Source organism: Lynx canadensis, chromosome F1 (assembly GCF_007474595.2).
Source record: "Lynx canadensis isolate LIC74 chromosome F1, mLynCan4.pri.v2, whole genome shotgun sequence".
NCBI classification, from domain to species: Eukaryota; Metazoa; Chordata; class Mammalia; order Carnivora; family Felidae; genus Lynx; species Lynx canadensis.
The window spans coordinates 15,495,694-15,523,195 of record NC_044319.2 but is presented as its reverse complement, the minus strand read 5'-3'; the positions used below and the strand labels follow the sequence as shown (position 1 = coordinate 15,523,195).

The 27,502-nt window shown below is 38.6% G+C and overlaps 2 protein-coding genes across 2 annotated transcripts in view; one reads left to right on the top strand and one right to left on the bottom strand.

Moving 5' to 3' along the window:
- ANKRD45 (ankyrin repeat domain 45) overlaps positions 1–27,502 on the top strand; it is a 49,292-nt gene that overhangs the window by 19,053 nt on the left and 2,737 nt on the right. The window contains exons 2-4 of the mRNA XM_032591770.1: positions 3,147–3,314; positions 19,844–19,938; positions 22,113–22,251. Of these exons, the coding sequence (XP_032447661.1) occupies positions 3,147–3,314; positions 19,844–19,938; positions 22,113–22,251 (402 nt within the window). The remainder of the gene's footprint in view (positions 1–3,146; positions 3,315–19,843; positions 19,939–22,112; positions 22,252–27,502) is intronic.
- On the bottom strand, positions 8,342–10,055 carry TEX50 (testis expressed 50). The gene is made up of 2 exons (XM_030302527.1): positions 9,732–10,055; positions 8,342–8,557 (listed from the first exon to the last, which is right to left on the bottom strand). The coding sequence occupies exons 1-2, from the start codon at positions 10,053–10,055 to the stop codon at positions 8,342–8,344; spliced, it is 540 nt and encodes a 179-aa protein (XP_030158387.1).

Below are 27,502 nucleotides of genomic sequence, written 5' to 3'. Positions count from 1 at the left end.
CCCCGCTTTTGTTTAACATAGTGTTGGAAGTTCTAGCATCAGCAATCAGACAACAAAAGGAAATCAAAGGCATCAAAATTGGCAAAGATGAAGTCAAGCTTTCGCTTTTTTGCAGATGACATGATATTATACATGGAAATCCGATAGACTCCACCAAAAGTCTGCTAGAACTGATACATGAATTCAGCAAAGTTGCAGGATACAAAATCAATGTACAGAAATCAGTTGCATTCTTATACACTAACAACGAAGCAACAGAAAGACAAATAAAGAAACTGATCCCATTCACAATTGCACCAAGAAGCATAAAATACCTAGGAATAAATCTAACCAAAGATGTAAAGGATCTGTATGCTGAAAACTATAGAAAACTTATGAAGGTAATTGAAGAAGATTTAAAGAAATGGCAAGACATTCCCTGCTCATGGATTGGAAAAATAAATATTGTCAAAATGTCAATACTACCCAAAGCTATCTACACATTCAATGCAATCCCAATCAAAATTGCACCAGCATTCTTCTCGAAATTAGAACAAGCAATCCTAAAATTCATATGGAACCACAAAAGGCCCCGAATAGCCAAAGGAATTTTGAAGAAGAAGACCAAAGCAGGAGGCATCACAATCCCAGACTTCAGCCTCTACTACAAAGCTGTAATCATCAAGACAGCATGGTATTGGCACAAAAACAGACACACAGACCAATGGAATAGAATAGAAACCCCAGAACTAGACCCACAAACGTATGGCCAACTCATCTTTGACAAAGCAGGAAAGAACATCCAATGGAAAAAAGACAGCCTCTTTAACAAATGGTGCTGGGAGAACTGGACAGCAACATGCAGAAGGTTGAAACTAGACCACTTTCTCACACCATTTACAAAAATAAACTCAAAATGGATAAAGGACCTAAATGTGAGACAGGAAACCATCAAAACCTTAGAGGAGAAAGCAGGAAAAGACCTCTCTGACCTCAGCCGTAGCAATCTCTTACTCGACACATCCCCAAAGGCAAGGGAATTAAAAGCAAAAGTGAACTACTGGGACCTTATGAAGATAAAAAGCTTCTGCACAGCAAAGGAAACAACCAACAAACTAAAAGGCAACCAACGGAATGGGAAAAGATATTTGCAAATGACATATCGGACAAAGGGCTAGTATCTAAAATCTATAAAGAGCTCACCAAACTCCACACCCGAAAAACAAATAACCCAGTGAAGAAATGGGCAGAAACCATGAATAGACACTTCTCTAAAGAAGACATCCAGATGGCCAACAGGCACATGAAAAGATGTTCAGCGTCGCTCCTTATCAGGGAAATACAAATCAAAACCACACTCAGGTATCACCTCACGCCAGTCAGAGTGGCCAAAATGAACAAATCAGGAGACTATAGATGCTGGAGAGGATGTGGAGAAACGGGAACCCTCTTGCACTGTTGGTGGGAATGCAAATTGGTGCAGCCGCTCTGGAAAGCAGTGTGGAGGTTCCTCAGAAAATTAAAAATAGACCTACCCTATGACCCAGCAATAGCACTGCTAGGAATTTACCCAAGGGATACAGGAGTACTGATGCATAGGGGCACTTGTACCCCAATGTTCATAGCAGCACTGTCAACAATAGCCAAATTATGGAAAGAGCCTAAATGTCCATCAACTGATGAATGGATAAGAAATTGTGGTTATATACACAATGGAATACTACGTGGCAATGAGAAAAAATGAAATATGGCCTTTTGTAGCAACGTGGATGGAACTGGAGAGTGTTATGCTAAGTGAAATAAGCCATACAGAGAAAGACAGATACCATATGGTTTCACTCTTATGTGGATCCTGAGAAACTTAACAGGAACCCATGGGGGAGGGGAAGGAAAAAAAAAAAAAGAGGTTAGAGTGGGAGAGAGCCAAAGCATAAGAGACTGTTAAAAACTGAGAACAAACTGAGGGTTGATGGGGGGGTGGGAGGGAGGGGAGAGTGGGTGATGGGTAGTGAGGAGGGCACCTTTTGGGATGAGCACTGGGTGTTGTATGGAAACCAATTTGTCAATACATTTCATATATATATAAAAAAATAAATAATAAATAAAAAAGAAGACTTAGTGTGTGTGTGTGTGTGTGTGTGTGTGTGTATTACTCGGCAATCAAAAAGAATGAAATCTTGCCATTTGCAACAACATGGGTGGAACTAGTGTGTGTTATGCTAAGCGAAATAAGTCAGTCAAAGATATCATATGATTTCACTCATATGTGGTATTTAAGATACAAAACAGATGAAAATAAGGGAAGGGAAACAAAAATAATATAAAATCAGTGAGACAAACCATAGGCACTCTTTAAAAAAAACTTTTTTTTATGTTTATTTACTTTTGAGAGAGAGGGAGAGAGGGAGACACAGAATACAAAGTATGCTCCAGGCTCTGAGCTGTCAGCACAGAGCCTGACTCAGGGCTCTAACTCGCGGACTGGAGATCATGACCTGAGCCGAAGTTGGATGCTTAACCAACTGAGCCACCCAGGTGTCTCCATAAGGGACTCTTAAATATAGAGAACAAACTGAGGGTTACTGGAGGGGCTATTGGGTGGGGGGATGGGCTAAATGGGCAAGGGGCATTAAGGGGGGCACTTGTTCAGATGAACACTGGGTATTATCTGTAAGTGATAAATCCCTAAATTCTATTCCTGAAATCATTATTACACTGTATATTAACTAACTTGGATTTAAATTTTAAAAAATAACAATAATGCTAGCAATTAGAGTTTGCTGACAATCCCTTCGACTAAAGTCATTGGTCTAATTGTGCTCCAAAATAAATTACTGCTAGGGATGTTGCTGTCTTCCTTAGAACTGTTGAAAAGCTTAGACTTCAGGCTACCTGTGTTGGTATCTTTCACCTGTCATTTACTGGCTGTGTTCCTCAGGCAAGTTTCTGGACCTCAGTTTCCTTATCTTTAAAGTGGGGATTATAATAGTTCTGACTTCATAGGGTTTTTATGAAGTAAATGAGTTTACTATATATAAAGTACTTAAAATAGTGCCTGGCCCACAGTAATTGTTTAATACTTGATTGCCACTGTGATCTTCTGTTCAATAAAATGGCCTAAAACAATGTAGTCTATTTGACCTGACCATCTTCATTCTATTTGTTAGGTTACACACTCTTACACTGTGCTGCAGCCTGGGGTCGTTTGGAAACTTTGAAAGCACTTGTGGAATTGGATGTTGATATAGAAGCTCTGAACTTTCGGGAAGAAAGAGCTCGAGATGTTGCTGCTCGGTATTCCCAGACCGAGTGTGTTGAATTCCTGGACTGGGCAGGTAAGGAAGCCTACAAGGCAGTGGTGTAACTGAACCAACATGAGTTTGTTCCTTGGTGAATCACATAGAAACTACACCAGGAGAGTTGTTGCACAAAGGAAGCTTTATTTGCAGCAAATTAGGAAATCACAAGGAAGAACTTCCAAAGCTGCGACTCCCCAAGCAAGTGTGAGTGGGTTTCTTTAATTTAGGGTTAAGATGAATATTTAACAAGGGGATCCTTGTCATGGTTTGTAGAGGTGCACATAAGATCCCACATGCACCTTAAGGAAACAGGCCTATACATACGTTGTATGTTATGCAAATGAGGCTCGTGCTCCTCCTTGGGTGGAGATTTTAGTATTATAATAAGGTAAAGGTAGTTGTCAGTCATTTTGGAGGTCACTCTACAGTCCATCTGCACAGGCATGAGTCAGGGGTTATGCTGAAACTAGTCTGCGTGGTCTGGGCTGGCTGGTGGTCTTTCAGGGCAGTTCCTATACTTGAGGGATGGTTTCGGTTTCCATTTGCCTGAGTTAAGAGATAAGCCAGAAAGGAGCTTAAGGAAAAATGTGCAACAGGGATTGGTGAGTACAAGCAAGTGGGCAATGAAGGTCAGGTCTTGGGATCTAGCTAATGACAGTAGCAAACACACTGAGTGATGGATTTTTTTTTCCTATGAGTGATAGGTTATACCATCAACAAAGCAAGAGATGATTAGCATTTTCACCTTTTGCCACCATGTTTTATTTGTAGATATAATCACAAGTCACTGGTGGTGATGTGTGAAATCTTCCTTTTTTTTTTTTTTTTTTGCTATTTTGCTATTGGCCTCCAACATTGTACTTAATAGAAACTGTACATATTGAAAGCTAGTTGATTGACTAACTTCTAACAATTTCAACAATAATTTCCTATAAGAATATATATATATAATATACATATTATATATATATATTACATATATATATGTATATATGGTTTATGTTGAGGGCCATTTCCTGAGAGACTTAGGTTGAATGGTCCATTCCTCAACTTTTTTTTTAAATGGCATATTTGAGTCATATGTTTGCTTTCCCAGGTAGAAAGTTATAATAACTTAAAATGATTTTCCAGGCAAAATTTAATCTATAGTGTTAGAAGTCAGAATAGCAGTTACCTGTCTAGCATGAGGGAACTTCTAGGATGTAGTAATTTTTTTCTTAATCTGGTTGCTAGTTACATGGTGTGTTCGTTTGTGAAAATTCATTGAGTTGTACATTTATAATTTTTGCACTTTTCTGCATGAATGTTAATGCTTCAGTCAAAGGTCAGAAAGCTATGTGCTCTTTTGAATTTTAGCGATATTTTGCTTAATTCATTTTCGCAACCCTATAGAACATAGCTTGTAGATTTCAGGGAGATAATACCTGTGTAACTATGTATGTGTATACACACTGGTTAAGAAAACCCAGAACTTGTGAAGTTCATGGCATTCATTTTGCAAAGTTATCTGCAATTTTGCTTTCAGCGAGGATTTATTAAATGCCCACTATGAGCGTAGCATTGTCGTAGGTACAACGGGTTGTTCCTTCCCTCTGGACATTTGTTAGGTGGAGGATGATAAGCTATAGGCATAAGTAACAACATAAGAAAGACTATGAGTAAGGGTTAAAATCAGTAAAGCAGGTGGTACATGCTATGGGGTTGTCAGAGAACGTGAAGTCTGAACACGTTGGGGTTGAGCTGGGCCTTGGAGAATGAGTGGGATTTTAATCCAATAGAAGGAGACAGGATGTGAGCAAAATCTGTGGGCTGGGAATGAAAGTGGCATTTTGGAGGACAGTGATGAGATTGCCTTACTGGAATAGAAAATCATAATTTGCAAGGGTGGGTTACTGCACAGATGGAATTGTAAAAGAGTAAGTACATGCACTTTTGAATCAAATTGCTTGAGTTTAAATACTGGTGTTTCCACTTGAAACCTATGTGACCTCAGACGAGATCCTTAAATTCTTTATACCTTAGTTTTATTTTCCAGTAAAGGGAGCCAATAATAGTTCCTACCTCTTGGGGTTAGTTGTGAGGAATGAAATGAGATGATATAAAGCACTTACCACAAGGCCTGGTGTGTGATCAGCACTTGAAAAATGCTGGTGCTATTGGAGCACCTGGGTGGCTCAGTTGGTTGAACGTCTGACTTTGGCTCAGGTCATGATCTTACTGCTTGTGGGTTTGAGCCCACGCGTCGGGCTCTGTGCTGACAGCTCAGAACCTGGAGCCTGCTTTGTATTCTGTGTCTATCCCTGACCCTGCCCTATTTGTGCTCTGTCTCTCTCTCTCTCTCTCTCAAAAAATAAAAACATTAAAAAAAATGTTGCTGCTATTATTATAGCCAGATTATACCCTTAAATGTCAGGCTAAGGTGTTTTCATTTCATTTCTGTAACTACTGGGAGCCATTGAAAATTTGTATGTAGAAAAGGAAGAAGATGAAAGTGATATTTAGGAAGATTCATCTGGTAGCAATAAGGAAACTGCTTATCAGTAAAATGAGAGGGGGAGCTAGGAGAATAGAAATAAGGAATTGAGGCAAGGTAGCACTTTTGGGAAGAAAAAGATGTTATACTTTGTGCATTACTTTATAGATAATTGCCCACTTGTACTAATGTTTTCTAGGGACAATGTTTTTATGAATACCTTCAATTTCATGGTTAGATCTACAAGTAAAAAGAAAACAAATAGCAAAGAATTGATCCCCCATGAATAGCTATTGTAGGTGAAATTCATATTGTATAATTTAAAATCCATTTTTGAAAAATGACCCATGATACTTAAAAAAACACAAACCAGGGACAAATTTTACTTAATTTTTCTGAAAAGAAACAGTTTGGGGCTTTTGGGTGTGAGCTTCCATTGGTTTTCTTCTTCCTAATACCCATCTGTTTAGTTTGGGTCCTTACATTCTTGGGGGAATTATACCTAATATTTCCTAATAATTAAGATAAAAGAAGACTATAATACTATAAACTAGCATTCTGTTTTCTGATCAGTGATGGAATTGTAAGGACTGGAGCTTCATGGTAATGTATGGGATGTCTGAAACACCAACTACTCAGAGAAACATTTAACATTTGTTTGCTTCAGACTTAATGAGAATTTAAACCACTGCTGTTTCTTGTTCTAGTGACTAGAGTAGGGGTCACCTGGAGAGGCTTAAGGGGTAGAGGACTCCCTATGCTGTCAGATGGACTGGGGAGGACTCCCTGCCCCCCGCCCCCTGCACCGGGACTCTGAGGCCTCTGTCTAGCCTGTCCAGGGATGTCATTGAAGGCTCTTGACGTCCTCCCAAGAAAGAATTCAAGGACAGACCAGACAACAATCAAGAGAAGCAAGTGGGAAAGTTTATTAAAGTGGGGGTACGCTCTCGAGTTGTGAGAGGGGGGGAGCTCAAGGGAGAGCTTTGTGCTCTGGTTTTGGGTCACTGTCTTTTACTGACAATTGTTAACTAGGGGATGGAATATTCAGCACTTGGGGAGGGAATTTCTTGGGAGCAGGGTTTGGCACATTTATTCCTTTACCTGGTTAGGGTTTCCAGCCTTCTTTGCCTTGGGCCTGTGTGGTTTGATCCAGTGTCTTGTAGCTTTGTTTTAGAGTGCCCTCGGGACAGGTCTGTAACTTCCCCTCACCCCATAGCTGGCCACAACTCCCCTTTGCTGGCCTCCAGGCATCCTGTTAAAGCCCAGTTTTGTACTCTAATACCTACCCTAAAAAGAATTCCCTTTATGCTGTTGAAAATTCCACTGTTAGAAATTTCTTTGGAAAGTTTTCGAGGTTTGGAGACTTTGCAAGTGTTCAAGAGTCCCCATTAGAAGAAATGTGTATACATGTTCTCTTAGAGGGAATTGGTTGACAGGTCAGAAGTCTGAAGGGATGGAAGAATCATTTTTGGAGATGTAAGAGTAGGGTTGTGGTACGGGAGAGAGGAAGGAAGGACAGTCTGGAAACTGGAATCATAAGTAAACGTTTAATAATCCACAATAACTCAAGGCAGGCACCATCCTATGCCTTGTAAAGACTATAGAGTTATATGTTACTATCTCAAGAATTGTTTTCTAAAAGTTTTTTTCCTCCCTTATATTGATGGGAGGTATGTTATGGAGCTGGCATATTTTTCTGGGGTTTTCAACAGGTTTTAAATCAAATCTTCTGTCCTAGTCTCAGACAAATCTTCCAATTTGTAACCATACTTATAAAAATGAGGTGGCTGATCAATAAAAGTCTGGAATACTTTTTAAAAATTGAGCAATCTTAATCAACCAAAGACTAAAAATTTTTAAATGTTGATACTTACTTCATCATTTGTCATAACGAAAATGGAGAAATTTATACTTTAAAAAATTAATCCATTTCTTTTTAAAATTTTTAAAATTTGTTCTCAAGTTAGTTAACCTACAGTGTGGTCTTGGCTTCAGGAGTAGAACCCAGTGATTCATCACTTACTTATAACACCCAGTGCTCATTCTAACAAGTGCCATCCTTAATGTCCGTCACCCATTTTCCCCACCCCCCGCCATCAACCCTCAGTTTGTTCTCTGTATTTAAGAGTCTCTTATGGTTTGCCTCCCTCTCTGAAAATTAATCTGTTTCTTAATATTTCCATACTACTTTGGCAATATGAGATGGGAAATTAAAAGTTTCCATATGGCCCAAAGATCTGCTCAGAAAAGTAAGAAAAAGCACAAATATTATTTAAATCAGAGATTTATTGAACACTAAAGCAAGATTCTGTTCTACATATTGGTTAATGATTAGCAATCTAACACACTAAAAAGAAAAAAATACTTAAACACGAAGAAGTGATAGTACATAATCTTTTTCTCAGCACTATAGTAAGTGTGGGTGCCTTTTCAGCTGAATAGAAGTACTTTTTCAACCCATACTTGTTTGGAAAGTCTTGGTAAAGTAAGTAACAAAAAATTACAAAGGCTCTCAAAGAACATTTTTATCCTTGAATGAGTTGTCTCTAACCTCCATATTGGACTGAGATATGTTTGCATATGGATAGGTCTAGTTTCCTCTGGCTCCTTCTCCTCCCTCATTCTTCTTCCTCTTTAGTTTTCGGTGTTTGACTTTCTTAGCTGGAGGATGACAGGACACCTGATTCAGGTACTTGGACATCATTGATGTTGTGGCTACCAGCCGGCAGAGTATTTGATCAATGTCATATAGGGACTGATTTTCTGGATCATTACCAAATGTATCTGAGGAGGCTGGTTTTTTTAGCTAAAGGGAGAAAGACAGATGATATTATAGATTTTTTTCTTACTGTAGTTCAAATTACATTTGCTTTCTGGATATATACACTTAAAACTTTTTTTTAACATTTATTTATTATTGAGAGACCGAGAGACAAAGAGTGTGAGCAGGGGAGGGGTAGAGAGAGGGGAGACACAGAATCTGAAGTAGGCTTCAGGCTCTGAGCTGTCAGCACAGAGCCCGACGCGTGGCTCAAACTCACGAACTGTGAGATCATGACCTGAGCCGAAATCTGTCGCCTAACCAACTGAGCCACCCAGGCGCCCCTGGATATATATAAATTCCAAACACGATACATTACTTATCTACACAATAGAAAGGTTACTATAGAAAAAAGGAATAAATGTAGAAGAGATGGTCTTTTCTGTTCGTCCCCATGTCAGATTGTGGTGATCATTATCACAATCAGCAAGCATTTAATATAAGCTTGTTATGGTTAGAGCAAATACTATTATTTGAATATTAGCAAAATATTTTCCTTTACTGAACAGTAATGTATAATGCAATCAAATCATAGCAATTTTATAAATATCTAATAGTTGTGAAGGTCAGTCAGCTTTTAAAATTGCCTCAAAATATGGTGCATTGCGGGGGGGGGGGGTGGGCCAAGTGGGAAATTGGTTTAAGAGTGCCATTTCCCAGAAAGTTATCCTAATATTAGAAATAAGTTTACGGTCTATTTAAAAAAGAAAAAAAAATACACGTGCACTTTTACATACTTAGCTTTCTTAGATATATCTGGAAGGGACTTAACAGATCTCTTGTCCAGATGCTTCATTTTATGGTTGAGGCAGCTGAGAAAGATCAAATGACTTACCTATGGGCCCAGTTTCATTTCCTATCCATTCTACTCATTTCATTTCCTATCCATTCTAGCTCACTACTTTCTTGATGTATTTTGTAACTTGAGAGGGGTTGAGCTACATTGTTTTAAGGACTTTCTAATTCAATACACTTTTGTTGAGCCCCTAGTACATGCAAGACAACAAATTGTACTACATGTTGAGGGATGAGTGGGGGGGGGCAGGGAGATGTTACAAAGAGGTATAAGACATGGTACTTTCCCTCAAAGAAGCTGATAATCTTTTGTTTTAAAGGCTTTGATATTTTATAACTATTACTATTTTCATCACTAATTCACCTGTTTTTGGCGTTTTTTCCATTTCATCCACAGGTAATGCACAGATAAAACAGACAGGATTAAAAACAGAGCTTGTACCAAAATATAAACGAGGTGTAAAGAACTCTCCAGTATATCCACGTTAGCAAAATTGCAGCATAGTTTGTCCAGAGGGTAAGGTAGACAGTGAGATGGAGAAGGCTTAACTTTCAGACAATGCATTTCTTCTGGAAAAATCTCCCATCCAACCTTTGTCCAGATAGTTCCATCACAAATGCAGAAGCTCTCCCTAAGGAAGCAGATCAACAACAGAGAAAAAGACAGGGATAGTCCTTGAATGGACATCTTTCTCAATCGGGGGGAAAAAAATCTATAGCCAAAAATTGGTCACAGAGTAGAACTGCTCTGAGTAGAGGTTAATATGCTCTACTCAAAGCATTTAAGATCCTAGTGAGCACAGCATACACTGATGATCATTATAACATCATCAGTTATAGTGATTCAGGGTTAAATTCAGTGATGTCACAAAGAACCACACTGGAACTAAAAGGTGTCACCTAACCAATCACTGGGTTTCTTTCTTTCCTTTCCTTTTCTTTTCTTTTCTTTTCTTTTCTTTTCTTTTCTTTTCTTTTCTTTTCTTTTCTTTTTTTCAAGACTCTATTTTTAAGTAATCTCTACACCCAGTGTGGGACTCAAACTCACAGCCCTGAGATCAAGAGTTGCGTGCTCTGCTGACTGAGCCAGCCAGGTGCCCCTACTGGGTTTCTTAGGGATATTTTTTCTTGTTTTTGCCAGAATGTGTTGAACCTCTTCACTTTTCTGAAAAATGAAGACTTTACTAATATTTTACTTGCTAATAAATTCTGTAATTGTATTAATAGATTTTCTTGGAAATAATTTACCTGTATCTCCTCCAAGCCTTCTTTTAGTATGCCAGTTTTATATCTACTTAAAAAATTGCTATAGCCATACCATTTCACACAATTTACCATCTGCTTCTGTTTTTTCACTCTGGAATGCCCTTCCCTTCAAATAGCTAAGCAAATATTGAGTCCCTCCCCCTTTTATTTACTTTTTTTAAATTTTTTTTAACGTTTATTTATTTTTGAGACAGAGAGAGACAGAGCATGAACGGGGGAGGGTCAGAGAGAGAGGGAGACACAGAATCGGAAACAGGCTCCAGGCTCTGAGCTGTCAGCATGGAGCCCAATGTGGGGCTCGAACTCATGGACCGTGAGATCATGACCTGAGCCGAAGTTGGACACTTAACTGACCAAGTCACCCAGGCGCCCCAAGTCCCTCCCCTTTTAAACCATGTTCCTTTGGTGGCAATGTGGTACTGTCAGATAGTGGGTGGGGGGTGGGGAATTTGGCATGGTATATGATAAAAAGAGGAGGCACAAACCCTGCCTTCAAGGAGCTTACAATCTAGAGGTAGAAGCCAAAAACAAGATAGGAAAAATTACAAGACAGACTGAAATAAGAGCTAGATCAAATTTTAATCATGTAATGGTTGAGAGAGCAATGAGTTCTACCTGTGGAAATCAGAAGTTTCACAGAAGGGTATTTGAGTAAGCTTTGAAGGAGTAGAATTTTTGTAGATGGCAACAGAGAGGGCGTCTTAGGTTGAGGAAACATAACAAGGAAATTCTATGTCAACATTCCTATAACCAATATTTGTTGAGTACCTCTATGTGCTAAATGCTGTTTTAGGACCTGAGAATATATACACAGCTTGGCACAAAACAGCATTTGTGTCCATGAAGTTTACCTTCTAATATGGAGACCCATAAAATCTATCTATCTAAATCTATGTATCTGTGGAGTGCTACTGATAAAAGTAGACTGGTAAGGGGGTTATGAAGTTGCCAGCAAGTGAATGAATGAGTGTGTTCCTTTATAGAGGGCCATCAGGAAAGGCCTCTTGATAAGCTAATGTCTGAGCAGAGACCAGAACCATGTTGACGTTTGGGGATGTCACGCAGTAAACAATGGATAGATTCTCTGGATGAATGTTAGAGGGGATAAAGCCGGAAAGGTGGTTTGTGGCTAGATCAATGTTGGAGGGCCCTGTATTTTATTCAGCAGTCAGTAGGGAGTCATTTATAGAGTTTTGAGGAGAGGAGTGACCTAATCATAAGCTTACCGTGTTCCAGGCACTGTGCCAAGATACTTCCACGTGCTCTGCTAGATTTTGTTTAGTTACGACAATCTTCCGAGGACTGTACCCTAATACTTCCTTTTGTAGATAAAGCTGAGAGGGGTTAAGGTATTACTGTGGTCCTATTGTCTATGTCCCCCTCTACCTCCAGTTCATATGTTGAATACTAATGCCCAGTGTGGTAGTATTAGGAGGTAGGGCCTTTGGGAGGTGCTTAGGACATGAGGGTGGAACCTTCATGAGTAAGATTAGTGTCTTTATCAGAGTTCCCACAGAGCTCCCTAGCCCCTTCCACCATGTGAAGACATAGTGAGAAGGTGCCAGCTATGAAGGAAGAGGGCTCTCATCAGACTGCAAACCATGTTGGTTCCTTGATCTTGGATTTCTTGGTTTCCAGAACTATGAGAAATGAATTTCTGTTGTTTATAATCTACCTAGTCTGTGATATTTTTCTATAGCAAGCTGAATGCACTACACAGGTATGGTGGCATTAAGAGAATGCTTGCAATAAATCCCTTTCTCTAGCAAGCCACCAAAATAAACATGTGCTTTCAGTAAAATCAGCATGCTTATTATAGAAATGCAGTTTCAAAACAAGCCCTTTAATCCCACCTTCCAACTAATGCCTCTCCTAAGTTCCATCCTATATTGGAGTTCTGGGACCACCACTGACTCCAGGTTACCAAATAGCAGAGCCAAAATCTGAACCTTAGATTCCAGTTTAGGGAATTAATTTTGCTTGCAATGCGAATGATGAGTTTGAAGTTGTGAGGTGCTGGAAGCAAGGAATACCAAGAATACCAATTAACTGGTCCCTATGCATGTATACTGTTCCAGATGTAGATCTCAGTGTAACCTCTTTTGTTATGTTCACTTTATAGATAGATGAATGAGGCTTAGAAGATTGTTAGGTACTACAGATGGCACAGTTGAGCATTACAGTGAGGTTTTTTTTTAAGTTTTTTATTTCCATTCCAGTAAGTTAACATACGGTGCAATACAGTTTTAGGTGTATAATTTAGTGATTCAGCACTTCCCTACATGACCTTATTCGTCACAAGTGCGCTCCTTAATCCCCATCATCTATTTCACCCGTCCCCAACCCACCACACCTCTGGTAACCATCAGTTGCTCTCTATAGTTAAGATTCTGTTTCTTTTTTATTATTATTATTATTATTTTTTATTTTTTGAAGGGGGGGGGTTGGACAAAGGGCAGAGAGAGAGAAGGAGACACAGAATCTGAAGCAGGCTCCAGGCTCCAAGTTGTCAGCACAGAGCCTGACGCTGGACAAAAACTCATGAACCGTGAGATCATGACCTGAGCCGAAGTTGGCTGCTTAACAGACTGAGCCACCCAGGCATCCCAAGATTCTGTTTCTTGGTGTGTTTCTTTCTTTTTTTCCCCTTTGATCCTTTGTTTTGTTTCTTAAATTCCACATATGAATGAAATCGTACGGTATTTGTCTTTCTCTGACTGACTTATTTCACTTAGCATAATACTTTCTAGCTCCATCCATGTCCTTGCAAATGGCAAGATTTCATTCTTTTTTATGGCTGAGTAATATTCCATTATATATATATATATATATATATATATATATATATATATATGTATATATATACCACACCATCTTTACCCATTTGTCAGTGGATGGACACTTGGCCTGTTTCCACATTGTACATAATGCTGCTATAAACCTTGGGATGCATGTATACCTTTGAATTGGTACTATTGTATTCTTTGGGTAAATACCTAATAGTGCAATTGCTAGATCCTAGGGTAGTTCTATTTTTAACTTTTTGATGAACCTGCATACTATTTTCCATAGTGGCTGCACAAGTTTGCATTCCCACCAACGATGCAAGAGAGTTCCCTTTCTCCACATCCTCACCAACACCTGTTGTTTCTTGTGTTGTTGATTTTAGCCATTCTGATGGGCTTATCTCATTGAGGTGATATCTCATTGTAGTTTTGATTTATGTTTCCCTGATGATGAATTATATGGAGCATCTTTTCAAGTATCTGTTGACCATCTGGATGTCTTCTTTTGAAAAATGTCTATTCATGTATTCTGCCCATTTTTTAATTGGATTATTTGTTTTTTGAGTGTTAAGTTCTTTGTATTTTAGATACTAACACTTCATCAGATATTTGCAAATATTGCCCCCATTCCTTAGGTTGCCGTTTAGTTTTGTTGATTGTTTCCTTCCCTGTGCAGAAGCCTTTTGTTTTGATGAAGTCCCAATAGTTTGTTTGTTTATTTATTTATTTAGTCCAATGGTATTTATTTATTTATTTAGTCCAATGGTTTATTTTTGCTTTTTTTCCCCTTGCCCCCAGAGACATATCTAGAGAGAAGTTACTGTGGCTGGTGTCAAAGATGTTATGGCTTGTGTGCTCTAGGATTTTAATGGTTTTAAGTTTCTCATTTAGGTCTTTCATCCATTTTGAATTTATTTTTGTGTACAGTGTAACAAAGTGGTCCAGTTTCATTCTTTCACATGTTGCTGTCCCGCTTTCCCAACACTATTTGTTGAAGAGACTGTCTTTTTCCCACTGGATATTCTTTCCTGCTTTGTCAAAGATTAATTGACCATATAGCTGTAGGTTCATTTCTGGGTTTTCCGTTCTGTTTGATTGATCGATGTGTCTATTTTTGTGCCAGTATCATACTGTTTTGAATCACTACAGTTTTATAATATAACTTGAAGTCCAGAATTGTGATGCTCCAGCTTTGCTTTTCTTTTTCAAGGTTGCTTTGGGTATTTGGAGTATTTTGTGGTTCATACAAAATTTTAGGATTGTTTGTTCTAGCTCTGTGAAAATGCTGGTGGTATTTTGATAGGGATTGAATTAAATGTGTAGATGGATTCGGGTTATACAGACATTTTGACAATATTTGTTCTTCCAGTCCACGAGCATGGAATGTCTTTTAATTTCTTTGAGTCCTCCTTAATTTCTTATATCAGTGATTTGTAGTTTTCAGAGTACAGGTCTTTCACCTCTTTGATTAGGTTTTTTCATAGGTATATTATGGGTTTTGGTGTAGTTGTAAATGGGATTGATTCCTTAATTTGTCTTACTGCTGCTTCATTATTGGTGTATAGAAATGCAACAGATTTCTGTATGTTGATTTTGTGTCCTGCAACTTTACTAAATTTGTGTATCAGTTCTAGCAATTTTTTCAGTTTTCTTTATACAGTATCAAGTCATCTGCAAATAGTGAAATTTTGACTTCTTCCCTGCCAATTTGGATGCCTTTTATTTGTGTTTGACTGTTTAGATAAGACTTCCAGTACTATGTTAAATAATGGTGGTGAGAGTGGACATCCCTGTCTTGTTCCTGACTGTAGAGGAAAAGCTCTCAGTTTTCCCCCACTGAGGATGATATTAGCTGTGTTTTTCATTTATGGCCTTTATTATGTTGAGGTATGTTCCCTCTAACTCTTATTTTGTTGAGGGTTTTTATCATGAATGGATGTTGTACTTTCTCAAATGCTTTTCTGCATCTATTGTAACAGTCATATGGTCTTTTTTTTTTTTTATTAATGTGGTGTATCACCATGATTGATTTACAAATATTGAACCACTCTTGCAGCCCAGAAATAAATCCCACTTGATCGTCATGAATGATTCTTTTAATGTACTGTTGGATTCCATTTGCTAGTTCTATTGAGGGTAATGCTGCCCTCATAGAATGAATCTGGAAGTTTTCCTTCCATCTCTATTTTTTGTAACAGTTTGAGAAGAATAGGTATTAACTCTTCTTGAGATGTTTGGTAGAATTCTCCTGTGAAGCCATCTGGCCTTGGACTTTTGTTTGTTGGGAGACTTTTTATTATGGGTTCAGTTTCTTTGCTGGTTGTCAGTCTGTTAAACGTTTTTTATTTTTTGTTGCAGTTTTAGAGTCTGTATGTTTCTAGGAATTTACCAATTCCTTTCAGGTTGTCCAGTTTGTTGGCATATAGATTTTCATAATATTCTCCTATAATTGTTTGTATTTTTGTGGTGTTGGTTGTTATTTTTCCTCTCTTGTTTGTGATTTTATTTATTTGGGTCCTTTCTCTTTTCTGTTTGATAGGTCTGGCTAGAGCTTTATCAATTGTATTAAGTTTGTCAAAGAATCAGCTCCTGATTTCATTGATTTGTTCTACTGGCAGGGCTTGAACTCATGAGATCATGATCTGAGCTGAAACCAAGAATCTGACGCTTAACTGACTGAGCCATCCAGGTGCCCCTCTGACTGATTCTTTTTTAACTCTTATCTCTGTGGTAATTGTCTCCCTGAAGTCTTCCATTCTTTTCTCAACCCCTATGAATATCCTTATAACTGTTGCTTTAAGTTCCTGATCAGGCATGTTACTTATATCTGTTTTGATTAGATCTCTGACCATGATCTTATCTTGTTCTTTCATTTGGGATGAATTCCTTTGTCTTGGCATTCCTTTGACTTGTCTAAGTCTCTGCCGCTGCCTTCGTCGTCATCGTCATCGTCGTCTTCTTCTTCAATATGGCCTCCTCTCACCCTTTAGTTGTGGAATTGTTCTGTTAGTCTTCAGGTTCATTTCTGGGGTATTTAGGATGATTTGACAGTTGTCTATTTGGGTTTGTGGGATGAGGCAAGTGTAGGGTCCTCCTACTGTGTTGCCATTTTCTTCTGTATAGTGATTTTTTTAAAGTCTCTCAAAAACTCCTATGTGGAGTTTCATGAAATTGTACGCTGATCATGGTAGACTGGATAATGGCCTCTGAAGATCTGGTCCTAATCACTGCAAGCTGTGAATGTTATAGGGCAAAATGGACTTTGCAGATATGATTAAGGATTTTGAGAGTGAGACATTATCCCGGATTCTCCTGATGGACCCTAAATATAATCACAAGTGTCCTTGTAAGAGGAAAGTAGATGTTTGACATGAAGAGGAAGAGGTGAAGTGATGCTAGAAGCAGAGATTGGTGTGATGCACTTTGAAGGTATTGGGAGAAGCCACAATCTGAGGAAACAAAATTGCTAGAAGGTGAAAAAGGCAAGGAATAGGCTTTCTCCTCAGGCCTCCAGAAGGAATCAGCCCTACCCATGCCTGACTTTAGTCCAGTGAAACCAATCTCAGACTTCTGGCATCTAGAATTATAATAGAATAAATTAATGTTTTAAGCCATCAAGTCTGTGATAATTTGTTAGAGCAGCCATAGGGAACCAATGCAGATTTTGGTGTCTGGAAGTGAGGTGCAGCTGTAACAAATACCTAAAAATGTAGAAGTGGCTTTGGAATTGGGTAATGAGTAGATGGAAGATTTTTGAGGTGCAGAATAGGAAAAGCCTAGGTTGCTTTGAGCAGATTATTGGTAGAAACATGTTAGAGATGCTGCTGGAGAGGGCTCAGAAGGAAATGAGCATGTTATTGGAAACTGGAGGAAGGGCGGTTATGGCAGAAAGCTTGGCTGAATTGTGTCCTGTCCATATATGGAAAGCAAAACTTGTAAGTGGGGAACTTGGACATGTAGCTGAAGAGATTTCCAAGCAAAGTGTTGAAGGCATGGCCTGGTTTCTTCTTGTTGTTTATAATAAAATGTGAGAGGGGAATGATAAATTGAGGAAAAAAACTGTTATGTTAAAAGGGAAACAGGACTTGATGATTTGGGAAATTCTCAGCCTATCTAGGTAGCAACAGTGCTAAAATTAGAAGATTCACTGTTAGGAAAGTGTGCTTTGTAGAAAAGGCATGGGTGTGGTTGGACAGTGTTTTGTGGGTGCTGAGAAGATTGGGTGTGTGACTCATGGCTCCCCTCAGCCATCTTAGCAGAAGTCAGAAATAGAAATGAAATTATCCAAGAAAGACCTGTGGAGGAGCCTCTTGTTTAATGAAACGAGTCTCTGTGACCTGCAAGGAGACTCACAGCATTTTTGAGAATGTTGTACTGGTAGGAAACATTGTCAGTTTGAACAAAGGGAAGTAGAGAAAACAAAACAGAAAAAGGCTGCTGGACTCCCCAAACCCTACAGATAGTAAATGGACTGATGAGACTATTCACCTGTAAACACATGCTACCATTCCTCAAAAAGGATGACTCAGGCTGGAGCCACAGTCCAAGAGGATGGAGCCTTGTGCCACAGAGGATTCTTGCTAGGTTTTGACACCTAACAGGATTTGCATTGTGGGATTCTAAAGTTGCTTGGGACTGGTGGCTCCTGTTTTCCTTTCACTCTCTCCCTTTATGAATGCCAGTGTCTACAATTGCTACCATTATATTTTGGAAGTAGAGAACTTGTTTTCTAGTTTCACAAGTCTATACAGATGGAGAGGAATCTTACCCCAGGATTATGGATCACACCAAAGTTTCACCCATAGCTTGTTTAGATGATTTAGATGATGAGATATGAGACTTTTGAGCTGATGATATTTTATTTTTTTTTCAACGTTTATTTTATTTTTGGGACAGAGAGAGACAGAGCATGAACGGGGGAGGGGCAGAGAGAGAGGGAGACACAGAATCGGAAACCAGGCTCCAGGCTCTGAGCCATCAGCCCAGAGCCCGACGCGGGGCTCGAACTCACGGACCGCGAGATCGTGACCTGGCTGAAGTCGGACGCTTAACCGACTGCGCCACCCAGGCGCCCCGAGCTGATGATATTTTAGATGAGCATTGGACATGGGTTAATTTTGTAATGGGTTGAGACTTTTGAATGTTGGGATGGAGTAAATGTGTTTTGCTTGTGGGATAGATGTGAACTTTAGGGCAGGCTGTGATGAGCTAAAAAATGGCTACCGAAGATATATATATGTCATTATCCCTGGATCCTGTGAATGTTTCTTCATATGGCAAAAGGGATTTTGTAGATCCTTCAGTTAAGGATCTTGAGATGGAGAGATTATTCTATATTATCCAGGTGAGACCTATGGTCCTTTGAAGATGGAGGAAGGAACCCCCCCCCCCCAACCAGTCAAGGACACAGGCCACCACTAGCAGTTGAAAAGGGCAAGAAAATGGGTTTTCCCCTTAAGGCCCTCTGAAGTATTCAGCCTTGCCAACAGCTTGACTTTAGTCCACTGATACCAATTTCAGTCTTCTGGCCTCTAGAACTGTGGGAGAATAAATTTGTATTGTTGTAAGCCACCAAAAATTTGTGGCAATTTGGTATAGCAGCCACAGGGAGCACATACATCAACCTCCAAATTAATTTGGAGTTTACCTACAATTTGAAATATTCAGTTGTTCCATCTAGGAATATGGTAAGCCTTTTCATTTATTTGAATCTTTTATTTCTCTCAAAGTGTAATTGTATTCGAACAAGTCTTGCAGATTTTGTGATGACATTACTATGGGTGCTATAGTGAATGGAATTATTTTAAACACTTTTTTTTTTTAAAGAGAAAAGCTATTTTGGAATTTATTTTGAAGGATCATGAAGGGTAAAGCAAGTGACGGTTTGTCTATTGGAAATGAGTTTTTGTTCCTTTCTCCAGAGTAGATTATTTTTATGTTTATTTTTATTTATTTTTATTTTTTAGAGTGAGACAGTGAGTGTGAGCAAGGGAAAGGGGGAAAGAGGGAAAGAGAGAGAATCTTAAGCAGGCTCCACACTTAGTGTGGAGCATGACAGGGGGCTTGATCCCATGACCCTGGGATCGTGACCTGAGCCAAAATCAAGAGTTGGGCGCTCAACCAACTGAGCCACCCAGGTGCCCTTCCAGAGTAGATATTTTAATGGAATATGATCTTGTTGGGATTAAGTATCACATGTTTATTTGTCTTCAAAATTTTAGGAATTATTGTAGGAACACAGTTAGTGTCCCAAAGCACTGTGCTAGTTGAGTATTATCTATCTTGAAATTCAGTGAAAGCAACCTCAACAAATCTCCTACATACAGTCTTTATAAACTCTGGATGTATAATAGTACAGTGGAAATAGTTGAGCACATTTTTTAGTCTTTGTCTTATTGTGCTATTTATTGTCCTGTTCCTTCAGATGCAAGGCTGACTCTGAAAAAATATATTGCAAAGGTCTCTGCAGTTGTTACAGACACAGAAAAGGGACCAGGGAAGCTCTTTAAGGAAGACAAGGTACTGCATTGTGACTACTGTTTGTTCAGAAGTCTTTTGAGAATTTTGCCTTTTATCTTGAATTTCTTATACTAATGCTCTAGAGGTAGGTCGTGGTCCTTGCTGGTGTCTTCTCCCTCCCTTGCTTCCTCCTTCCCTCTTATCTACCCTTACTCCTTCCTTCCTTCCCTCCTTCCTTAGTAAACTAGTGAAAAGAGAATGATAAAAATTAAATGAAATGATATTAAAGAGTGACATAGAGATACATGTACTAAGTATTACATCCAACAACATAAATACATTTTGAAATGTATTGTTGAAGTGAAGAAAAAATCACCAAAGACTGTAGAGATTTTCTTATGAAATTTGAGCTTTATAGCTCAAAACCAAGCAAAATGAAACTATATTGTTTAGGGATATCTACATATGGGGTAAAACTATTAAAAAAGAAAAGCAAAGTTATAAACACAGATTGTGGTGATCTGTTGGAGGAGGGCAGGGGGATAAATTGGGGGAGAAGCACAGAAATAGTGTTAATAGTACCGGCCATGTTCTGGTTATTCTGTTGATTAGTGAGTTCTACTGATACTCATGTCATTAGTTTTGCTTTAAAACTTACATATACATCATATTTTAGTATCTATGTATATATACATTACATATTTCTTAATGTTTCATATTATACATGATGGTAAACAAAGGCACAAATATAAAGACAGCTAATTCTAAAGCCAGCTTGCCACATTTATCATATACTAAGCATTACATGTGGACTAATTTATTGCTTTGGATGTACACTAAAATAAAAAGATATGCTCCAGGTACTAGAAATGTGGTTTGGTTTTAAATGATCTCTTGCATTTCTGTGCAAGATGTTCTGTGAATTCCCTGTGACTTCTAATTCTGATGAAAAAGAATTAGCTATTGCTAAAAGTGTAAGACAGCTCCAAGTCTGAGAATATAAGTGACACATTTCACTTGTGGTTTGTAAAACAGTTTACAAAATCTCTTATGAAACCAACAAAATATAGGCCAAGTTCTATTAGAGTAGCTATTGCAGCTATTAAATCTGAGAAAGAAAAATTTCCTGGCACAGACAGTACTCTGTTCAACTAGGTACTATAAAAGTTCTTTTAATTTCAATTTTTAAATATTTGGTTATTTGAGCTAGAAAATATTATATACAAATAGTAATAATTAGAATAAAATTGAAATGCCTAAAGCAAACTTACTAGCTTTCTTTCTTCCATTTCCAGTCTTACTGTCCTGGGGTTCTGATAACAATCTTGTGTTAGTTTCACCATACAAATTTCACCATTTCAGTTATATAAACACATGTATTCACACATACAGTTTTATAAGATTTTGGTTTTTTATAAAACTATATATTTATAAAATATATAAATATAAATACAAATTTATATTTATATTTTTATAAAACTATATATTTATCCCTAATTTGCTTTTTTTTCTTTTAATAATATATTATGGCCATCCTTCCAAATCCACTTGATTTCTGCATACACTACTGCCTATTTAATAATAGGGACAGGACATGCAAAAAATGCATTCTTTTCTCTTTCTTATTATGAACCACAGAACAATAAACATCTTAAATCAGACACCCTCAGTTTGCTGCGTGTGTGCCGAGATAGCTTTGATGCAAATTGAGAAGTTTTCAGTGAGGTGGAGCTCTTCTTGCGTTTCTGGCACTTCCTCTCTTCTGAACCCTCTGAGAGGGAATAAACTTTCTGTTGAGTTGCATCCAGTTCATACCATCCACCTATTCTCCAACCTTTGCAAACACTTCCCTTTGTCACAGGGCTCAATGAAAATAAAGAATTAGGGAGAGGATGTACACTGGCCCAGGGCTTCAGGACTGTAAATTATGAGTTTTATTTTACACAACATGCCACTAATGTTAGAGCTGCACTGTCCAATATAGCAGCCACTAGCCACATGTAGTTATTTTAAGTTAGAATTGATTAAAAATTAAATAAATTGAGTTCCTCAGTCACACTTGTCCCTTTTCTAGCACTCAGTGGGTAACTGTCAAATGGTGACTACATTGGACGATGCAGATAGAGCATTTCCACCATCACAGAAAGTTCTCTTGCACCGTGCTAGTTCAGAGATACTATAGAGTTTTATTTTTTAATAAACAAGTAGAAAGTAAATTCTGTTTCTATCTCTAGAATACCATCCTCAGTGCATGCCGTATAAAAAATGAATGGTTGGAAACCCATTTGGAAGCTTCTGTCAGCGAGCTTTTGGAGCAGAAACAACAATTGGAAGATATTGTGACTCCTATCTTCACAAAAATGGCAACACCGCGTAAGTTTTGGATAAAAATGGTTTGAATGTCAGAAAAGATGAATATTCAATGTTCAATGTTATTTCTGAGGTTAACAACTTCTGATTTTGACAATCTTCATTAACCTTTTACAAGCTCATGATACAAGTATGATATAACTCCCTAGATTTATTATTAGCCTCAATATTAGTAACAATTATTATTTCTGTAGAGAATGTCTCATATTGATATTGTTGCCATTATTTATTAATTTTATATAATTTGCTATGCCTTTGATTTTCAACTAGGAAAGCCAGTCCTCCTAGGAGATAGAATGGCAGAATTTGAAAAAGCGCTTTCAGTATTATAACTGTGCTTTGAAAATCCTGTTGGGGGAACAGTCTCCTGTCAATGGGGAAGCTGCACTTGGTGACAGGCATCCCTAAGAATTTTTAAAATATCAGTTTTGGGGCGCCTGGGTGGCGCAGTCGGTTAAGCGTCCGACTTCGGCTCAGGTCACAATCTCGCGGTATGTGAGTTCGAGCCCCGCGTCAGGCTCTGTGCTGACTGCTCGGAGCCTGGAGCCTGTTTCAGATTCTGTGTCTCCCTCTCTCTCTGACCCTCCCCCGTTCATGCTCTGTCTCTCTCTGTCCCAAAAATAAATAAAAACGTTGAAAAAAAAATTTAAAAAAAAATAAAATAAAATATCAGTTTTATTGAGATTTAATTCTTTTTTTTTAATTTTTTTTAATATTTATTTATTTTTGAGACAGAGAGAGACAGAGCATGAACGGGGGAGGGTCAGAGAGAGAGGGAGACACAGAATCTGAAACAGGCTCCAGGCTCCGAGCAGTCAGCACAGAGCCTGACGCGGGGCTCGAACTCACATACCGCGAGATTGTGACCTGAGCCGAAGTCGGACGCTTAACCGACTGAGCCACCCAGGCGCCCCGAGATTTAATTCTTATACTATAAAATTCACCAATTAAAAATGCACAATCCACTGGTTTTCAATATATTCACAGAGTTATATAATCATCACCACCATCTAATTTTAGAACATAAACACCCCAAAAGGAAACACCATACCCATTCGCAGTAACCCCTCCCCCCGCCCTCCTTCCCATAAGGCTCCTACAACCATTTATCTTTTGTATTTCTATAGAATTGCCCATTCTGGACAAGATTTGCCCATTGTGGACATTTCATGAATAGAATCATACAATTTGTGCCATTTTGTGTCTGACTTCTTTCATTTAGCATGCTGTTTTCAAGGTCCATACATGTTGTAACATCCGTATTCCTTTTTGTTCTGAATAAAATTCTTATATGGATTCAAACTTACCCAAACTTACCTATATATTCATTAGTTGATGCATATTTAACTTTCCATGCTTTTGAGTATTGTAAATAATGCTGCTGTGAACTTTTGTGTACAAATTTGTATGACTGCATGTTTTCATTTCTCTTGGGAGAATTGCTGGGCCATATGGTCACTCTGCCTCTTCATTTGAGGAACTGCTGAATGTTTCCAATAAGCAGAGTATATGAAGATTCCAATTTATCCACGACATTATCAACATTTATCGTTGTCCTTTAAAAAAAATTTTTTTTTAATCTTTATTATTTATTTTTGAGAGAGAGAGAGAGAGAGGGAATGAGCAGGGGAGGGGGCAGAGAGAGAGGGAGACATAGAATCCGAAGCAGGCTCCAGGCTCTGAGCTGGAAGCACAGAGCCCCATGCGGGGCTCAAACCCACAAACTGTGAGATCATGACCTGAGCCGAAGTCGGACACTTAACCGACTGAGCCACCCAGGCGCCCCCTATCATTGTCTTTTAAAAAACTTTTAGCCATCCTAGTGGGTGTGAAGTGATACCTTAATATAGTTCAGATTTGCATTTCCTTAATTATTAATCATGTTAAACATCTTTTCATGTGCTGACTGGCTATTTGTATATTTTCTTTGGAGAAGTGTCTATTGGACTCCTTTGCCCACTTTTAAATTGGGTTGTCTTTTTCTTGTTGACTTGTAAGAGTTCTTTATGTATTTTGAATTCAATTCCCTTATCTGATATGTGATTTGCAAATATTTTCTCCCATTCTGTAGATTATCTTTTCATTTTCTTGATTGTGTCCTTTGAAGCAAAAAAGCCTTTAAGTGTGAAGTCCAGTTGACCTTATTTTTCCTTTTGTTGCTTATGTGTGCAGTGTCATATCTAGGATACATTGCCAAACCCAAGGTCACCAGCACTTACTCTTATGGGCTTTTTGGTAAGACTTTTGTAGTTTTAGCTTTTTTCATTTAGCTCTATGGTCCAATCTAAGTTATTTTTTGTATATGATATGAACCCATTCTTTTGAATGTTGGATTATGAGTATGCAAGATTTTTTTTTTAATCAAAAGGGGCTATGGTTTTTTAAAGGTTAAGACAATCTAATCTAGGTAGTATGGCAGAGTATCCCTTGCCATCTTTACCAGAAGTCTATTGAGCATATGCATAGATAGCACACTCCTAGGTCCCCTGAAGGGAGACAGATGCTTTACACCGTCCTTGTCTTTAAGCAGCCTACTACCTAGTTTGTGAAAACTACAAACTAGAAAAGATAAACTCAGTACTGTGTATGTTCAGAGAAGCCTAGCTATTAGGAGGAAGCATCATGAAGAAAGAGGAATTGTCTGAAAGGATGGGTAGCCAGGTTGGAATATGAAGGGAGTTCTGGAATGAAGGCACAATAGGATGACAAAAGGCTTGAAGGTGGGAGTGGGGAAGTGGCCAGGATCCATCTGGCTAATTATAGTGAAGTCTGTGAGGAACAGTGAAAAATAAGGTTGAAAAGTTAACTGGTGCTCATTTCATTAAAAGTACTGAATTATAAGCTTAGAAGTTTGGTCTTTATCCGGGGCAGAGGGCTGCCATTAAATGCTTTGGGGTAAGCAGAGAAGAAGGATTCAGTAGGAGAGAATAATATGGCTTTCCTTATAAAATGGATGGAGAAGAGACTAGAGGAAGTGAGACCAACATAGTCCAAAAGTGAGATGACTAAGACCTGGTACAATCTGGTTCTCACCCTCTCTCCCTGTCATTGTGGTACAATCTGGTTCTCACCCTCTCTCTCTGTTCTACCACTGCTGTTAGCCTGGTCCATCACCTCTCCCTCCTTCCCTTCTCATCACTAAGGAAGAATCACCTCTCTGCCCCCCTCAGGTCTTCTATACCCCCTCCAAGCACCCCAGTATCTTATACCTTCACATGATGGAAGTGTTAGTCTTGATGGGACCTCTCAAATGACCCCCTCAAGTTACAAGGAGGAAAGTGAAGACTGGTGAGGTTAAGCAGTTTATTCAGTTATTCTATTCAATGGCAGAATTAGGAACAATAATACCAATTATATGGGAAATGTGACCTCATACCTTTAAATTAAAAAAAAAAAAAAGGTGGAGGAGAATACTAGAATTGACATACCAACCCCAAGGCTTGACTAATGACTGGTTCAGACTGGCAATTATTTTACAACTGGCTTCATTTTTGTTTTATATGACAAGCTAATTAAATGTAATTTTAAAATCTGCTTCCTTCCAGGTCAAGTGAAAAGTGCCAAATCTGTAGTCTAAGCCATGGTCAGAAAAGAAGTCAAGATCTTACCTTCTACTGAATATATATTTTGTAAAAGACCACACTTTCTTCTAATATTTATAAAAGCAAACTTACTCATGCCAACTGAAGTTAAGAAAATACATGTAGGGCTTTATAAGAATGTTTAGGTATGAATCACCCTTTTTTTGTTTTACCCTATTCAGCACGTGTAATTCCAGACGCTCTGTCCTTGCCTCTGCTTCAAGTGTGGCTCCGTGTGAGTTCCACATGCTGCTCCCAGACAGTGTGGGTGTGAATCACTCACAAAGTCTCTCTGGAAGCTCTAAAAGCTATATAGAGAATCTAACAGTTTTCTAACAGAGGCAGGAAATTTCCATTTAACTGAAGAATTCTATTAGAAAAGACATATTAGCTATTTCCAGAGGAAAAGTTTGTTCTCCCTCTTTCAAAAGAAAAGCTATGGGAAGACATTCTGGAGCAAGGATATATTAAGAATTGTTTGGCTCGGGGTTTTCGTCTTCTTCTTCCTTCTTCCTTCTTTTTTAATTATATGGTTTATTTATTTATTTTGAGAGAGATCACTCAAGCAAGGGAGTGGAGTGACATAAACAGAGAGAGAGAGAACCCCAATCCCAAGCAGGCTCTGTGCCCAACATGAGAATCAATCCCACCAACCATGATACCATGACCTGAGCTGAAATCAAGAGTCGGACAGTTAATTGACGGAGCCACCCGGGCTCCCCTCAGGGTCCTCTTCTTAAACAACTATTACTTTGTTTTGTTTTTAATGTTTATTTTTGAGAGAGACAGAGAGATAGAGAGAGAGCAAGAGTGCCAGCAGGGAAGGGGCAAAGAGAGAGGGAGACACAGAATCTGAAGCAGGCTCCAGGCTGAGTTGTCAGCACAGAGCCTGACGCGGGGCTTGAACTCACAAACTGGAAGATTATGACCTGAGCCGAAGTCGGATGCTTAACTGACTAAGCCACCCAGGCGCTCCTACAACTATTACTTTTTATATCCAAATTAAAATTTACCTGTGAGGTGGGATTTAGTCTTTTAGTAAAATCTGCTCATTTCTTTAGCTTCCTCCTCCTCCTCCTCCTCCTCCTCCTCCTCCTCTCTCTCTCTCTCTCTCCACACACACATGTATATTTAGATTTCCCTTATTCTGTAGGTTTGACAATATAGATATTTTAACTGGACTCCATGCTATCTTTCTTTCTGTTCTGTTTTATATTTTTTATGATTTAAATTTTTTTTACATTTATTTATTTTTGATGAAGAGAGACAGAGCACAAGTGGGGGAGGGGCAGAGAGAGAAAGAGACACAGAATTGGAAGCAGGCTCCAGGCTTCGAGCTCCAAGCTCTGAGCTGTCAGCACAGAGCCTGACGTGGGGCTCGAACTCACCAACTGTGAGATCACAACCTGAGCCGAAGTTGGATGCTTAACTGACTGAGCCACCCAGGCACCCCCTATTTTTTATGTTTTAAATATCAGTGTTGGTTTGGTTTCATATTAGTGGTTTGGAATGTCTTTTTTTCCCCTAGTTTATCTAAAAGCCCCCAAACCTTCTACTACTCTGATTTTCCTGAAAATTTTTATAGAAACAACATGTTAAAAAAAAAAACAACCACATTTATGTGTTGTTCTTAAGACCTTTTCTTTTTTGTCCTACACTAAAAGCTAGTTTTT